The sequence below is a fragment of the Lampetra planeri genome, chromosome 30 (assembly GCF_965212315.1).
Source record: "Lampetra planeri chromosome 30, kcLamPlan1.2.h2, whole genome shotgun sequence".
NCBI classification, from domain to species: domain Eukaryota; kingdom Metazoa; phylum Chordata; class Hyperoartia; order Petromyzontiformes; family Petromyzontidae; genus Lampetra; species Lampetra planeri.
In genome coordinates, this window is record NC_136136.1 from 4,942,403 (window position 1) to 4,960,849 (window position 18,447).

An 18,447-nucleotide genomic window follows, 5' to 3' on the forward strand; every position below is an offset into this window, starting at 1 on the left:
TTGGATTGTTAAAACGAGTTGTGTTTGCAATTGTGGCTCCCAATAGAGGCAATGTCTAACGTGTACAGCATAAATGTATAAGGTTATACAATTCTCCTTTGGGTCCTGACTCGGTCAACGGGTAAGTAAAACAACGTTGCACACATTTTATTATTTCCCTTCTACGTGACTTTACCGAAATAACCAAGAATATGAATCTCTGTAGTCATTCTAGAGTTGAAGCTTTCGTGACTGCAAGGATTCATATTCTTAGGTTTTTTCGGTAAAGTCACGTAGGTAAAACATTTAAATTAATAAAAGTAGTCGCTAAGGCTTTAAATCGAAACATTACACACATTTGAAAGGGTGCATTTAACCTTCGAAAAATGGTTCTCGCAGACCACAATGGCCCATTTTTAACCTTGAAGCCTGCATTTTATGGTTTATGACAATCTTTCAAGCATAACGTGAAATAAGGTAGTGTATACTCAACATTGCCTTACGCAATGAAAAGCACTTTCTGGCTTGAACGTCTTTAGGTCGGTATGATAAAAAATTTAACTTTAGATACTACTTAATATTTGGCATATGCTTGTGCATTGGCCAACAGTGGTGGGGTGGATATCAATTTTTTTAATGTATTTGACAAAACCCAAAAGGAGTTGCCATTTGATCCTGCTGAACTGAAACGTCTCAATTTTCATTTGGGAGTGCCACTTCATTTTGTTTTCCCATATGCGATTTTTAAATCCTTTATATTATTTTCGCTTGCTTGCGTGCTTGCATGCTTGCTTACGACCGTGCAAATCTTTCGGTCGTTTTTTAACCCACTTCCCGTGATCCAATCGAGCTGACATTTTCCACACAGACTCGTTGTGCGAGACAATTAATGTTCGTGAAAAAAATTCCCAAAATTTTACACTTTTTAGGCATTTTTTATTTTACATATATTCTAATAGAACTCATTCATGGCTTTGGCTGAACGTCACAGTATAAGAGCCCAGAGCGTAACCCCTCCACAGGCCGTGGCGGAGTAGCGCAGTTGGTAGCGCCCTCGCTTCCCATGCCAAATGTCGCGGGATCGATCCCCGCGTCCTCCACAGGCGAATATATTTTTAAATCCTTTATATTAAGTTCGCTGCCACGCATATAAAGGATTTATAGTGAAAAACTTTGTTTTTACGGGTTATACTTATCTTTTTAATGGCTCTGCATTACATCGCATCTCACATTTTGAAAGGGCACCCCCCAGTGGCAGCTATCCCTGTGGGGCATACAGTAACTCCGCACTTTGCCTATGAGCGGGCATTAGTTTGCCAGTAGAGGGCGACGATTTCCATGTATAATCACAATTGGAGTTATAGTGGGAAATCAAAGTTGGACCCCGACACTGGCACGCAATGGCCTACTCTGGCGAATGACACCCCGGGTCTAACGTCTACTGCAAAGCGGACAACACATGTGGTTATTATACCGGCAGTAATACAGGTAAGAACAACAGGTACCACACTGCCCACCAGGGATTATTTGTCTGTCGTGCATATGGGGAGGGGAGGGTGGGACTGGGTGGGGAGGGAGGGGCTGGGTGGGAGGGGTGGGGAGGGTTTGGGTGGGAGGGGTGGGGAGGGTTTGGGTGGGAGGGGTGGGGAGGGTTTGGGTGGGAGGGGTGGGGAGGGTTTGGGTGGGAGGGGTGGGGAGGGTTTGGGTGGGAGGGGTGGGTGGGAGGGGTGGGGAGGGGCTGGGTGGGGAGAGGCTGGGTGGGGAGGGGCTGGTCACCCCGTGGTGCCCTTATAAAACTCAACGTTTAACCTACACACTATACACGATACACTAATACAGGTAGGAACAACAGGTTCCACACTGCCCACCAGGGATTATTTGTATGTCTGTCGTGCACGAATGCGCTGTCCAACCAAGTTCCTACCTACCCACTCCAAAGGAACGTGTTAATTGGGACGGACGCTAAAATTCGAACCATGAACCTCCGTAGCCAGTGAACGCACTGTTCTTGGCCATTACTCTACCCAATGTTCAAAATCCACGAGAAAAGTTAACTATTTCAGCATTTTGTCGACGTGGACAACACCATTCAAGGGCTGCAAAAAGGCCTTAACGGGAGTCAAATGAAAATGCGAGCTTGAATATGCAAAGTAAATGTTGAAAAAGTAGGCTTCAGCGTGACTTTGAAATGGGTGGCGTGAAATTGTGATTCTGCTTTTGGTCGCTAGGCGGCGATAATCACATCCAGGAGAGGATGTGTGACAGGCCTTCAAAGGTGCTCGCTAAGAGCACTTGCCCCAACAGCATGTTAAGGCTATACGGGGGACCTTTATCTTTGGCGTCTTTGTGCTGATTCTTGAATTGTACCTGAGACAGTCTAAAATTCAATGAACACGTTTGAAATACATTTCCCATAAAATAAACATTTAAAATATCTAATCTGCATGCAAAATTCTAACGGGGGTTGACAAACTTCTCTAAAAAATAATTACAGGAGCGAAGTGTCAAGTTCATGCATTGCAAGGAGCTGGGCTTGGAGAGGTACGTGTGTAGAACTTCTTTTGCACCGTACGTGGCCAACCTGTTCTAATCGCAGGGACACGCTTGGGAATTGCACCGACAGGAAAGACGAAGAACGCATGAATCGAAACGAACGTAAATCAGACTTCATATTTACTTCTAGATTTGAAGCTTTCGTGACTGCAAGGATTCATACTCTTAGTTGTTCAGTAAAGTCACGTAGGTAAAAAATTAAATAAATAAAAACATATATTTTTTTTATTAATTTTAATGTAAAAAAAGATATATATTCATTTATTTTTTTATTAATTTAAATTTCATTTTTTACCTACGTGACTTTACCGAAAAAACTAAGAGTATTCATATTTACTGTCGAGGCTTGAGGTGGGGCCACATTACCGCAAAGGCGATGGCCAATTGTCGAGATTTTGTGGCGGAATGACAGCCAAATAAGCGAAGACGCCCGACATGTCGGGTCGACAGCCGCGGATGAGCAATGAGATCAGTTCATTCTAGATTTGAAGCTTTCGTGACTGCAAGGATTCATATTCTTAGGTTTTTTCGGTAAAGTCACGTAGGTAAAAAATTAAAATTAATAAAAGTAAAATAAAAAATAAAATAAAAATCACGACGTTTCGGAGGCAACACAAGCTTCCGTCTTCAGGTGGAACCGTCACAGCACGACTGCTGCATCAAGTAAGATGCATCAAGTAAGATGCATCAAGTAAGATACAGCAGTCGTGCTGTGACGGTCCCACCTGAAGACGGAAGCTTGTGTTGCCTCCGAAACGTCGTGATTTTTATTTTATTTTAATTTTACTTTTATTAATTTTATTTTTTTTACCTACGTGACTTTACCGAAACAACCTAAGAAGATCAGTTCATGTTCAGGAGCGAGATGGATTGTGTTGTTATAACGTTATGTGACCCGCCTACTGGACATTTGTGAAAAAGGAGCTTTATGGCTCATCGAATTCCTCCAGTATAAATAAATGTTCTGATTCTGGATGTGATCGACGGACAGTTTATGATGATCCATGATGTATTCTGGACAACAGTTCAGCGGTTTGATGAATCGCGATTTGAGCTCGTTGCATTTAAGCTAACCGCTGAATATTTCAACAAACCAACACTCCGATTTATCTACCTCGTTATCTTCGCCACTCAAACTTAACTCGGATCCCCCTCACGCATCTGCGGAGCCTCGGATAAGAGTTACAGCCAGGGCAGTTGAGTGATGTTTACCTTTTTTCAAGCGCAGTGCGCATTCCAAATGCCACCGCAGCCCAAATTACCCCGACATAAATAGCACTCCGCCGCAGCTTCGCAACTCACCCACCCACCACCCATCCACTCAGCCACTCATCCAACCAGCCACCACAACCAGCAGCAGCCACCACCTCCTCCTCCCTCCCCCCCACGTCACCCCAACTCTTACCCCTGGTTCATTAATAACACGGGGATAGCGGACATGCGCACGGAGTAGCCAAGTGCAGAGTTGTGTGTCTGCCTGTGAGCTCGTGTCGAACTTGCTTTCTTCAATAACTCTACACCACACACACACACGTGTAACCCGTGGTCACGTGTACACGCACGTGTGTGTGTGTGCGTGTGGCCGTATGTATACCTGCTTGCTCCATATGTGCAACCGTGCATGGTGCCGACCTTCAGTGGAGCGATCCTAGCGAGTGATTCGCACAGAGACTCCTCGACTCGCCTTGTCTGCCAACTGCGTTCCACATGGATGGTTTCCGTCTCTTACTCCCTTCTCGCAAGACGGTCGTTCATGCGAAGCGGCTGACTGCTGCTGCAGGAGGTGCCGTGAAGCGCCGTTCACCCGCTTGATGTGCCATCCACCGTCGCTACGGTCCTTGTTCTAAAATAAAAACATCTCGTTGCTGACGGCGGTCACTCCTGGTGGTTTGAAGCTGGAGCACGGCCTCGGATATGGATTACGTCCGTGCTGTGCTACTCGCCGCTGTGGGAGCCGCATTCATGTTCGGTTGGACCCAGGTAAGAGTTGTCTCCAAAGTCAGCCGCTCACTCAGACACCCGACAGACACTCACAATCATTTAGAAACTTTTCAATTCCGTCAAGTAGGAAACTAGGATACATGCTTAACACACACACACTGGGCAAGGCACTAGCTTGCACATAGCCCTGGCAATGGACGGGTTATTGTATGGTTAGTCGCAAGGCTGACACATGCACACTACAGAGAATAACATACAAAACATAATATTCATACAGGATAACCATGAGCGTGTTCGTGGAGAATATAAGTGACAAGATATATATTTACGTGTAGGGATGGAGAGATGTATTACTTGCTTATCTACAATTCTTGTATATATCAGCCCACGGTTAACCACGGCATCTCCAACTTGTTCTGTGGCAGAATTAGGTTGTGTTTATAGATTACAAAGACGAACAGGTTACGCTGAATGTTAAGTTAGAGGCGACTGTGTTTAGAGGTTCATTATCACTCCAAAGTCTTCGGACAATATTGATTGTCCGAACGACGGACACGCATTCTCACGAAATCCTCTAATGAACAGAGAGCTGACATTTAACAAAAATACACACACTCATATATATAGTCGAGTGTATAAATATGAATAACCAAATCGGAAATTTAAAAAAAACACGTGCAAAAATAACCTTTACTGCCCGGAATGTCGATTCGTTTCGCCTGGAGTCGGTTCCAGGGGTTGATGCTCTCGATAGGTTCGAGAGCCGAAATCGAGATCACGGGCGAATTGCACGATGATACTGGATGCAATTACCAGCGAAACGTCGTGCTACTCAAATTGTAAATGTTGTGGTTTCACGCTTCAACACACCGGTGGGCTAACGCAGTGAACTATTTGTCTTTTGTCAACGTGACACGTTTTTACTGATTGGCCGTGTCGGGTGGTGGAGGGTTACGACACATTTATAAATAACGCGATCTAAACCCAAAAACGGTGATTATGAATAATATTCGTCGCGAAAGCCTACGTGTTAAACGGGCAGTAGGGTCGAATCTGTGTTCATGACTCGACCAATGTCACTTTAAGATCTTTTCTTGTTCATGTTTTTGTTTTTTGTTTGTTGCGGTTGCACCCGATTCAAGAGCCGAATGGCTCACAGGGCTATACCAAATGAATGAAACCGAAACTTGTTTGCTTTCGCTCGTGAGGGCACGCGCACGGATCGCCAACGCAAAATAACAACATGAGCCGTTTATTTGTTTTTTACTCACCCGAAATTCGGTTACAGAAAAAACGACAGCTCAATATTTCAAGAGCGGCAATGCACTGTGGTTGTAGGTGGTGGGTGGTGGTGGTGAACGCGAGACGGTGGTGGGCCCTTCATGAATAACGCTCACGAAGCGGTCACTTTAAAGGACCGGACCCGCGGGTTGCCCACCTCCTGTCACGCGCATTCCGGCCTTCTTACTTTGCTTTAAGAAGAATCCGCTTACAAATGCTCCGTATGATCCGCCCCAGCGGTGAACCTATCAAATGTTGCCTCACCGTTAAAACTTGAAATTATAATTACTGATCGTTAAGACATCGCAAATGATACAAAAACACGAGCTAAGAAAACGCGCACAGCTGTCACACGCGACACCGACTACATCGTTCTACATTTACAGACGTTTTGTCAATCCACTGCTGGATGAAGTCCCCCCCCCACACACACACACACACCGCGTCGTGCATACTTCACTACGCCGGTCATTGCGGGTCAGATATCACTCGCCACTGATGTTAACCGTGGCCGGCAATCGAACTCCAGTCGCCGGGTTCACTGCGCGACACTAACACACAGACACTGACAAAGATCCCCCGTATAGCCTTAACGAACTGCTGGGGCAAGTGCAGTTTGCGAGCACCTATGAAGGCCGGCATGGCACGCGAGGGCGTGGTTTGCCAGCAACACCCCCGGCCGCCTTTGTCTCCCTATTGGCGATGTTTGCACACCGCACAGGGTACTCATTTGAGGCTGAGTCGACCTAGGGGAGGCGCAGCACCGGTTCAGATAATCGTCACTGGTGTTGGCCGTGAGCAGGAATTGAACTCGGCTCCCTAACAGGCACGGACACACAGGCAGTCACAATCATTTCAGGGTTCAGATAAGCAGCACCACATGTCCCCTTGGTCATACACCGTATACACGTGTGTAACATGTTGCACGTTATATGCAATTCATGTAAACGTGCCCCCAGAATAAATGTTCCGTATCTCTCCCAGATGTCTCTGTGTCGATTCTCTGATCACTATATGCAAGAATCAGTTTTTTCCTATGTGCGTGTCTCCGTGTTGTCGTGTATTTGTGTCTATATCTGTGTCTCTTCGCCTTTCTCCGTGTCTCTGTCTCTCATTGAGTCCGTGTCTTTCTCCCTACATGACTATCTCCGTGTCTGTCGATGTCTGTGTATCTGTGGCTGGCCCTCCCCATGTGTCAGTATCGACCACCCGTGTCCCTGTGTCTGTCTCCATGTCTCCCTCCGAGTCGTTGCGTCTATCCGAGTCATTATCCGTGCATGTCTCTTTTTACCGTCGTTTCTGTCTTTCCCTCCCCGTTTCCCAGTGTCTGTCTCTGTGTCTCTTTCTCTCTGTGTGTGAGTCTCTGTCTCCGCATCTGTCTCGCGTCTGTGTGTGTGTGTCTCTCGGTGTCTGTCCATCTCTTTATTGATCTCCGTGTCTCTGTCCTTGTTTTTGTCTCGCGTTACTCTGTGTCTCTCTCTCTCTCCTTGTCTTCCTGTATGTCGGACTTTTATTTCTCTCGATATCTTCCTCTATATTGTGTGTGTTCCTTCCAGCCTCTCTGTATCTGCACGTCGCCGTGTCTCTCCCGCGTGTCTGTCTGCATCTCTACGCCTCTGTGCGTCTCCCTCCACCTCCTTCTCTCGTCTCGTCCCTCTCAATGTCTCTCCGTGTCGCTCAAAGAATCTCTCATCCGCTGTCTGCACGTGCCACGCGTATCTCTGAGACCGCTCACCGCCTACACTCACCGCCTGCACTCACCTTCTCCCACATCCCACAATGACCTCCATCTCCTCCAAAACCTCCGACCCCCCTCCCCTCCACCCACCCCCTCTTGCAGGTCGCTTCTCCATCGGGCATCTTCGAGTTGCAAATCGGCACCTTCAGAAGCCCCCGCGGGGAGCTGCTCAGCGGCGAGTGTTGCGACGGCGAGAGAGACAAAGGCGGCCGAGCGTGCGCGGAGCAATGCGACACATTCTTCACGGTGTGCGTCCGTCAGTATCAGGCTGCCTCCTCGCCCGGCCGTCCCACTCCGTGCGTCCTGGGGAACGCCTCGACCCCGGTGATCGGAGGAAACAACTTTGACCTCAATAGTCTCAGCGGCCCCAACATCGGACGCGTGAGCATCCCCTTCAGGTTCGCGTGGCCGGTACGTGGCCCCGTGCACGAGGCGAGCCCATGAGCTGCACAGCTGACAAAGCAAAAACTTTGACTTGAAACTTTCGTGACTGCAGGAATTCATGTTCTTGGTTCTTTCCGTAAAGTCACGTAGATAGAAAATAAAAGTAAAATAAAAAAGTAACATTTATTCTAATTTATTTTTAATTTTAATTTATTTTTATTTTCTATCTACCTGACAAAACATGCGAACGGAAAGCGAACGTTACACGTGCGTGTGTGTGTGTGTGTCAGGCGTGGTGCCCCCCCCCTCCCTCGCGTACCTTGCCGAACCTTCATAGGTGCTCGCTAACAGCACTTGTCCTGAAAGTCTGTTGAGGCTATTAGAGGAGTATTTGCCTTTGTGTCCAACGCCATTGGCTGCGTGCGAGGATTACTGCAGCAATCTCTCGCTGAATATCGTTCGGGTTTCGAGTTAGACTGACGAAGTGGGCGGCACGTGACAGGTAGCCACGGTCATAGCGACAGGTCAACTGGACTTGGTGCGCCTGTGTGCGGCCATATTTTCCGGGTCAACGCAAAACAAAACAAAAACTCAACACACACACAGTATTTTATGTGCGTCGAGGTTGATTTCAGCAGAGCTTAATTAAGTTCTACTGAAATCAAACTCAACCATGGTGGTGTGGTTGTAACGGGCACTGAAAGACCCCCCCCCCCCCCATCATCGCCACTCTACTAAATCCCTCCTCCGTTGAACCCCCCCCCCCTCTTTATAAGTTGGCGTCTGCCCCCCCCCCCCGCTCGGCCATGGCCACCGGACTTACTACGGCATCGGTGTTGTTATTGCCGCTCGCTCGGCGGCCCATTTTCTCACGTCAACAAGAAACCTCGGGTCTCACATTTCATAGAAGCCGCTGCTTTCAACCCTGTCCCACGCGCATCGGGACACGAACCCACGGGGAGGAGGAGACGGTGAGAGTGAGACATGCCAGAGATCTCACCTGTGACGATGTCATTGAGATAGAATTAGTATTCTCCGGAAAGTAAGACGCACTTCCAACATTGTGCCCGGTGTCAATGAAAGTTGGACACACTCACACACTCACACACACATCTACCTAACCAGATCAGAATGAGAATATTCATTAATACTGGAGGAATCCGATGAGCTATAAAATTATTTTTTCACACGTGTCCAGTAGGGGCATGTGAGAACGTTCCAACAAACGTTTCCTTTAAATAACACAGGGGAGTGCGTCTTATATTCCGGAGGATTCGATAATTAATTCTGAGGGGTGAAGGAGGTAGGGGAGGAGGGTGGTGGGGTGGTGGCGGCGGGGGTGGAATTCCCCAGGAATAAGATGTCACCACTTTGACCCCGTCCCCGTTACCGAATACATCTCGTAAAACAAAGGGACAGCCGCCACCACCACACCCCCAACAACAACACCACCGCCAATCTCCACCACCGCTGCAACTGCCCACAAGCCTGTATAGCAAGTACAATGGCACACCAGTCATTATGGGCAGCCTTTGATGCATTGTATCATTGTGCGTGTGTGTGTGCGAGTGTGTGTGTGCGAGTGTGTGTGTGCGAGTGTGTGTGTGTGCGAGTGTGTGTGTGTGTATTGCGGTTGCCAGGGGCTTGATTTCTCACCGACTATTCTCCGGGTGGCTGGTAAAGAATGGAGCAGGAGGCAACGTGACTCACGAGTTCACAAGCCATAGCGAGAGGGTATACTTGATGTGGTGTCCCGGGTGTTGTTGAATCGGACAGACGCGGCTGATATGTAGCCCTGGCTGTCGCCTACGGCACGTTGGACAATGTATCGTTACTTGTTATGACACTCCACATATATATGTTAACGGGATTAATACTCCTGTTCTTACGATGCATGTTTGACCATATTTCAACTCTATGGTCAGTGCGGCTTGCTGGAGTTGTGGATGCCCAGGACTGCTCCAGGCGAGTTGTTAACTACCTCGCCTGGTATACAGGAAGTCGTGGGTTCGATCCCGACCCTGACGCCTGCTGCTGTATATTTGGAGTTTGCATGTCTCTGTGATCGCGTGGATTTCTCTCCAGGTTTTCCCCTCCACATTTTGTAAAATGCGTTTAGAGTATTTGGTTGTTATAGATCTCCACGTGATAAGCCGTTTCGATGAGATACAATTTGTGGCCAGATCGCTTATAAAAAAAGAGAGCTTTGTAGCTCAGTGAGCATTACCTGGTAAAATAAAAAAGAGTTTAGTTTTAGATATCACTCGCCGCTGATGTTGGCCGTGGATGGGAATTTAACCCAAGGGTGGGGGGGAGGTTCATGGCGCAGTGCGCTAACCAATTTGCCACCATTCCATCCAGAACTCCTATATGAATCTCTTGCCCCCTTGAATCAAAACATTAAGGCAAAGGCATAAGGGTCATGGCTCGAAACGTTATCCTATTGTATATTTCCCTGTTTTCTGGCGAATTGACTCCGAACGTAATTGTTTTTTTTGTATTCATTAATTCAATCATTGCTTAATCTGCGCTAATACCGTTGTAGGCTATTACACACGAGAAGCATTGCTTTACACACGTCTTGGCCATTCAAACTCCGTTCTCACAAGACACAATGACCCTGCCATAATCGAAACACAATACGCGTTTGTGTGCGTTTGTGTGCGTCGTGTGTGTGTACGTACGTCCACCCCGCGGCCTTCATAGGTGCTCGCGAACAGCACTTGCCCCCACAAACAGTCTGTTAAAAGGCTACACGGGGGATCTTTGTCTTTGTTGCACATGCACACATTGGGAAAGAGGAAGACTGAGGTGGTGGGGGGGGGCAGTAAATTGTGTCATGAGATGGTCCGTGGGTGGCTTTTTCTCTCTCTCTCTCTCTGGGGAGAATAGCGCCCATCTGTCGCTGCGTCATTATGCTGCTACAATGAGTCTATTGAGGCGCCCTCTCCGCACTGGTCATGTTCTCCGTGTCCCGCTCCGCCCAGCGCTTTGTCCGCCCGGTGTAAACACACACCTCCTGTGCATAAAAAAAAGCCAAAAAGCCACGGCCGCGTTTGTTCCACCGAGTGTCTTGCGCGGGGATTTTACCAAGTTCCCCAGTTCCCATGCAAAAACTCGTTTCTTCTGCTTATTGCTCCTCCGAAAAACAGTTTGCCGCCGTTCAAATGCAAATTTTATCTTGCATCGTTGCACGCCGCACTTGCCCGATGATTGTCAAACGCCTCCCCCCCCACCCCCACCGCGAGATTTGTAGAACGCGCTGATTTTAAACGAGGCTAAGATTGCGTGCAGGCGTGCGCGTGTTCACGTGTGTCCCACAGGGGAGCGGCAGTGTAGTGGTTTGCGCACCGTGCTACGAACCCCCGCCACCCGAGTTGGATTCCCACTCACAGCCAAAACAACATCGGTGACGAATATTTGAATCATTCCTGGGCGTCCCCCCCCCCCCCCCACGAAGCCGACATATTTAAACACACGCACTAAAAATGTGCTCGACCTGTAGGATACAAAGCACTCGCCCGCCATAGGAACGTGGCATTTCAAACTTTGGCTCAGTGCCACGACGAATGTAGATGACCAATGTCCCACGCTGGTTTGGGCAGGGAGACACCTATTAACACTTACCTGTTGCCGAGATTTAATTGGGGCGGTTTGCGACACGCTTCTAGCTCGCGATCCTTGCGCCGTGCAACTCAAGGAGGAGGTTTGCACATTTAACGTGTGTTTATTTATTTTACAACAACAAAGGTTAAAAAAAAGAGTTTAGCTCAGGCCAGTACTTCAAACGGTGTCGGATGTGCATTTGGCAAGTCCGTATTTGGTCAGGGACAGGCGCAATTATTTACTCCCATTCGCTCGCAGATTCTGGCTCGGCACCAGACATCGGCCGAGGGAGGAGAGGCCCTGGTGGCAATACGTGTCGGCCATGCGAATGGGATGAGATTCGGCGCCGCCGCCGAGATGCGGCACCCGATACTTTCTGCGCGGCCGATGAGGTTGACTCTAACCGGGGGCAATGTACGCTTCGTGTTGCCGCGACGCGGCAATTTGCATAGCAATGGGAGTCGCTTTTACGTTTCACCGAGTTCGTAACGTGGAGGCGGAGAAGGAGGAAGCAGAAAGGCAGAACGTGGTTTCGGAATGGGATGAACACGAAGCCATGTGCGGCACCCGTTTGGGTAATGAATGTTCGTTGCGTCTAAAAAAATGTTTTGTCCCCGTCCTGCCTAAAATGAGTGCTTCTCATTTTAATGCGGTGATTCATAACGCTTCTGCTGCTTCTGTGACACGTGGCGTTTGCTTGCGCACACAAGCAATCTATCTGCCTGGCCCAGGGCACTGTAACTTTTGAGCTGCCCGGGGCTGCGATGATGTGATGTCTTACGATGGCTTTGTTTTTTGGCTTTGGCAGAATGTAACCTGGATACACCACATCTACATATGTGGTGGGTGGAAATTTGCTTTGAGGACGGCTGTAATACATGTTTGGGAGGGCTGATTTAAAAAAAAAATGGTGCGGAATTTTAAAAATTGTTATTTCTGAAAGAAAAAAATTAGTGAGTGCAAGGTTGCCACTTTGCATAGCACGTGGTCGACTGATAGTCCCCCTTGATGAATGGGTTCACGATGTATCGGATCAATCCACCATGTGTCTGTTCGCGGTTAACTGGTGATCTCTGGCCGAGTCTGGATGTGAGAGGGTTCCCTCTGTAGGCTGTGCGCCTGAACGCGAGAGTTCGTGCCGTACAAACATTTCAGCGGGTTATATTCTGTAAGCCGAACCCTCCCATAACCTCTGCAACATCATTGGTACCTCATTTGCCAGTAAAAAATATGATAATTGATTTTTTACCCTTTTATCTGGCAACTAAACTGACACCTTTTTTTACGAGGAGTCATGTTTGCATAGACCACAATACCTGCAGTCATAATGCAAACAAAAAACATAACTCTGATAATGTATGCACTGTCCTTGAAGTTAATTGGTCCACACCCGAGACAGCTTTCCCTAGAGCCTAGTCTCACATGGGTTGGACCAGATGACGCCAAAAGGTGCACAACTCAAAGACAATGCACCATCAGAGTATGAGAGCTCGGGGTAAGCATTTACACCATTGGTACCTCATTTGCCAGTAAAAAATATGATAATTGTTTTTTTACCCTTTTATCTGACAACTAAACTGACACCTTTTTTTACGAGGAGTCATGTTTGCATAGACCACAATACCTGCAGTCATAATGCAAACAAAAAACATAACTCTGATAATGTATGCACTGTCCTTGAAGTTGATTGGTCCACACCCGAGACAGCTTTCCTTAGAGCCTAGTCTCACATGGGTTGGACCAGATGACGCCAAAAGGCGCACAACTCTGCAACATCGTTATTGTAAAATAGCACGCACATTCGCCAGCTATAAACCAGTCAAATTATTCTTTGTGACTGTTTTTTTTTCATTCCTATCACCATTCTGAAAAAGGTCTCTTCCCTGAAACGTTGTTGTTGAAACACAGTGGTAGGTGCTTATGTAAACGCCTGCCACGGCGTCCTTTGCTCAAATTGTATTCTTAAATTCTTTACGGCGAATAACACTGGCGGCAACCAGCTTGTACACGTCACGGCATGTTAACTCGCAACAGTTAATGTGCCAACGATATGTAAAATATGTTTCTTCATTTATCTACCTGTGCTTGTCAGAGCTATTTGCAGCTCGCAAGCTAAGCAGGTGGGCCGGGCCTGGATATCGCTGTGCATGGCCACCACCGTTGCATGTCAGGTTCGCTGTAAGGCGACTGCGTGGCTGTACCGTGGGTCGGCAGCAGACGGAGGTGCAGAAAAAAAGCTGATATTTTTGTGCTGTACTTCTATGCTGCTATCTACATGCTTGGTTCAGTACGGGTTCGTACTCAACCAAGCGTGGTAAAGTTTGGTCAAGCAATTCCCACGGCCGCCCACAGAGTGTGATGCGGTTCTCAACGAGCAAGTGGCTTGACGTGTCAGCCCTGACGGACTAAACCAGGGGGTCGGCACCCACAATAAACAAGGAGAGGAATTTTTTTTAGAATTCGGTCTTAAAAATAAAAAAAAGCTCAAAATTTCACGAGTCACCAATGCACTGCGTGTGGAATGCCAGACGGTCGGTGGTCCAAATTTCGATTGAAAGCTTTCGTGACTGCAGGGACTCATCTTCTTGGTTCTTTCGGTAAAGTCACGTAGAATGGAAATAATAAAATAATAAAATAAAACATAATAAAATAATTCTCACGACGTTCTTCATGAACAACGTCACGGAAGCAGTCACTTAAAGAGCGGTGCATGCGGCTTCGGAGCCGCAGGAGTTGCCCCAACCCCCCACCCCCCCCTGGACTCAATCGACGACCACGGGGTACCTAAGACTCATACTCTTAGTTCTTTCGGTAAAAGTCACGTAGGTAAAAAATGAAATTTAATTAATAAAAATAAAACAATAAAATCACGACGTTTCGGAACGTCGTGATTTTATTGTAAAAATAAAACAATAAAATCAAGACGTTCTGAAACGTCGTGATTTTATTGTAAAAATAAAACAATAAAATCACGACGTTCCGAAACGTCGTGATTTCATTGCTTTATTTTTATTAATTTTAATTTCATTTTTTACCTACGTGACTTTACCGAAAGAACTAAGAGTATGAATCCTTGCAGTCACGAAAGCTTCAAATCTAGAATTACCTAAGACTCCTTCGCGGCGGCGGCAGCGATATGGAGGCGGACTTCCACGCGAGCCACGGCGCGAGAACCGAGGGCCCCGCGATTCGCAGCGGACGCAGACTCTCCCTCCTCCACCGCCCCCGCGATTTCACGACCGCTCCAAATGCGCCCGGGGTTTTCCACATCGCGGGGAGGCCGCCGTGCCAGTGGCACCGACTCAGCCTCTCTCCCCAGGCCACCTACCGTGATTGCATTCGCAACAGTGATGTTTTTTTTTGTTTGAAATCTCTGCGGCTGCGATTAATCACGGCGTCGCGTTTTGCCGCCCGCTCCCCACTTCAGCCCCCGGCCCCCCACTGACCCCCCCTCACAACCCACCACCAACGTCCCACAGGAAAGGCAGCACGCGGTGGAGACTTGCGTCGAGACCGCGAAGATTAGAGCGAATAAAGGTTGCTGCCTCAGCGCTTTGATTTCAATGCAATATGCAAACTCTGAGAAGGAAATGGATTCGTCAGCCCAGAGACATTTTTCTGAAAGGGCAGGTCAGACTGGGTGACCCTGCTGCTGCTGCTTCTCTGATTATGCTGCTTCTCTGCTGCTGCTGCTGCTTCTCTGCTGCTTCTCTGCTGCTGCTGTTGCTGCTGCTGCTGCCTTTCTGATGCTGCTGCTGCTGGTTCTCTACTGCTGCTTCTCGGCTGCTGTTGCTGCTGATTTTATGTTGTTGCTGCTTCTCTGCTGCTGCTGCTGCTGCTGCTGCTTCTCTGCTGCTGCCTCTCTGCTGCGTCTTTGCTGCTGCTGCTGCTGCTTCTGCTGCGTCTCTGCTGCTGCTTCTGCTACTTGCTGCTCGATGAACAAAGTAGCAAACAGGCCGACAAACACTTGAACTGGAACAACCTGAGGGTTGAACTCGGACCTTTCGCATGAATTAATTATTTTAGCCCAAATAATCAATTTTCAAACGTAAACAGCACACACACACAGCGTTTGACAATTGAGTGACGGTGACGATGATTTTGTCGTGCGTGAGTGCTTTAAAGAAACGGAGCACTCACGGCACAGGTGCCAACTTCGGTGTGTCCCAAGTGTTTCTTTCCCAGGGCCAATCCGCCGCGCTGTCGTTTGGAGAGTGAAAGGAGCTCACAGCTGACTCGAAGAGGGATCAGGGGTTTACGTAGCCAATAACGTACAGCACAGCATCATTGTGATTTATGTAGAAGTGGACCAGGCGCTAAGGGGTTAGAGTGCTCGTCGGGCAATGCTGAGATCCTGGGTTTCGATTTGGGTTCCAGGCACCTGTGGTTTAAAACCAAAGTGTCGTGACCTCAGCAAACATGAAAGGTTGGGCTAGCGTTGGGCCAACGTTGGTCCAACGGTGCGAACCACATCCCAACTTTGCGTGTTTACTGGGAAAGTTAATGGCCTTGGCGCGGTCGACTTTGTAAAATATTGCCAGAACAATCCATTTGGGTTTTCGCTCAGCTCTGGATGCAATTCTGTCTCTGAGAATTAAAGAATAAGAGTTTTTGGTTTGAATGTCAAAGCTGCGATTTGGTCCACCTGCTGTTGCTAAAGTCACTTGCAGTGAGGATCAGTAAGTTTACAAATCGGTAAGTTTACAGAGAGCGTGAGCAATGGGTTCCCCTCTCAACGAAGCAGCACGCTTCGCATCTGAAGCCAATTTACGGGTGTGTGCGTGTGAGTGAGGTGTGTGTCTGTGTCTGCACTTTGTGTGAGGTGTGTGTGTAATCATCGCCACTGGGAAGACAAAGGTGGCCGGGCGTGGTACTGGTCACCCAACCTCTCGTGTGCCGTGTCGGTCTTGAATAGGTGCTCGCTAACAGCACTTGCCCCAACAGTCTATGAAGGCTATACAGGGGATCTTTGTCTTTTGAGTGTAAGCATCGCCACTGGGGAGACAAAGGCAGCCGGGCGTGGTGCTGGCCACCCACCCCCTCTTGTGCCGTGTCCGCCTTTATAGGTGGTCACTAATAGCACTTGCCCCAAAATTATGTTAAAGGCTACACGGGGATCCTTCTCTTGTATGTTGTGGTGTGTGTGCGTGTGAGAGCAGTGCACGTGAGCGTGTGGTGAGTTTGAGCTGTGTGTGTGTCTATGAGGGGAGTACATTCACAACAAAGGCAATATCCTCCATATAGCCTTAACAGACTGTTGGGGCAAGTGCTGTTAGCGAGTAGCACCTATGAAAACCTGCACGGCACACCAGGGGATGCATGGCCAGCACCACGCCCGGCCGCCTTTGTCTCCCCAGTGGCGATGTTTACACGCCGCACCAGTTACTCATTTGAGGCTGAGTCGACCTAGGGGAGGCCCAGGACCGGTTCAGATAATTGTCCAACTGTTGTTGGCCGTTGAGCGGGAATCGAACTCGGCTCGCCGCGTTTGTCGTGCAGCGCGCGAAGCCTCCGCAACTCCCCACGAACAAGAACTCGCACAACGCGGACGCGCGCTGACTCGCACAACGCGCACGCGCCCACCACCCTCTCCTCGGCGCAGTCACGGGAGGGGGTCGCGGTGATTTCTTTGCCTCGTGGGAGCGCTCGTAATTACGAGCGCCCTGGGATTCCCCCGGCCGACGTCTGCCACAGCCAGCCCCTAATTGCAGACGTGACCCCTTCCACCCGGCCTCATCAAAGTGCGTTAAGGTTTCCCGCGGTAGATGTGCGCCGAGCACAGCCGAAAACGCGGAGAGGGGGAGGTTATATAGCCGTGGGGGGGAGGGGGGTTGGGGGGGGGTGGAGACCGGGGAAAAAAAATTAAAGGCGCATGCATGTGCATTCAATTGTGCGTCCCGGGTTTTTTTCAGGATGCCGGCAGCCTCTGATTAATTTGCCAATTAACTGGTTAATTCGTAGATTTATGTACTTGTTGCAGGGTTAGATTGGGTCCTGGGATGATGCGGCATAGTTGGGGGGGGGGAAGGGGAATAACACAAAAAATTGAGCACGTTAATTGGAAAATGATCTCTCCCGTGACCTGCCAGTGTAATTTAGCGGGATGCGTGGGTGTGGGCTCTTCGTGTGTGTTGCGTGGCGAGTCCTGCCTGCTCATACCTGGCGTTTGAGTCATTCGCAACCGTAAAGATCACATCTCGCCTCTCTCTCTCTCTGCATTGTGCAGATGCTGCGATGCCAAAGGGCAATTCGGTCGTCGGTTCGGCTGTACGAGATTCACTGCCTAGCGCCCTGAGTCCACCACTAACCCCTCCCCACTCCCCAGCCTTCCTGGGAGATGGGAGAGACCGATTGAAACGCCATGGGTCTAGTCGTGTAACGAACATGGGGGCAGGGGGGTCAATGCCCCTCTCCCGGTGGCCAAAGCTACGAGTTAGGCCCCCCTTGACAACCACCGTGAAATGTTTCTAACAACAGTGTAACAGAACAAAACACGTATTTGGTGAAGACGGAGCGGCCCAACAGCATCACATGTTCCAGACTGTAAGCGAAACGATGTGATTAGGGCAATAGGAGCCACGATGCATAGCCTAGGTACGACCGCGCGAGACAAATCAAATATTGGGGTCCCACCTGACCGAATGCCGCACTCCCTGAACTGATAACGTCGCTGCTCCACGGCACGTGTATCAGCCGTGCGTTGAACCTATCGCGGTTCAGCTCATTTCATATGACGGGGGGTCGATCGGCCACGTTCGTATCGAGGTTGGCGAGTGAGCTTCAGGGAGTAGCCGGGCGAATGTGTCTGAAACTCTGCCCGCGAGCGACCGAAGAGGGCAGTGGTGGTCACTGTGTGGTCCGCGCTTTGGGATCGGTGACCCTGTGTGTGGGATAAGCTTCGGGTTTTTCTTTCTTCCACTGGTTCGTCTGCGATGCGATGTTCTCATGCGTTTCAGCGCAGACCA

The 18,447-nt window shown here is 48.8% G+C and overlaps 1 protein-coding gene across 1 annotated transcript in view; it reads left to right on the forward strand.

Annotated features, from left to right (window-relative positions):
• Nucleotides 1-6,394: 6,394 nt before the first annotated feature.
• The window catches only part of LOC144728739 (uncharacterized), an 87,382-nt gene continuing 75,329 nt past the window's right edge, over nt 6,395-18,447 (forward strand). The window contains exons 1-2 of the mRNA XM_078608346.1: nt 6,395-6,412; nt 7,595-7,903. Of these exons, the coding sequence (XP_078464472.1) occupies nt 6,395-6,412; nt 7,595-7,903 (327 nt within the window). The remainder of the gene's footprint in view (nt 6,413-7,594; nt 7,904-18,447) is intronic.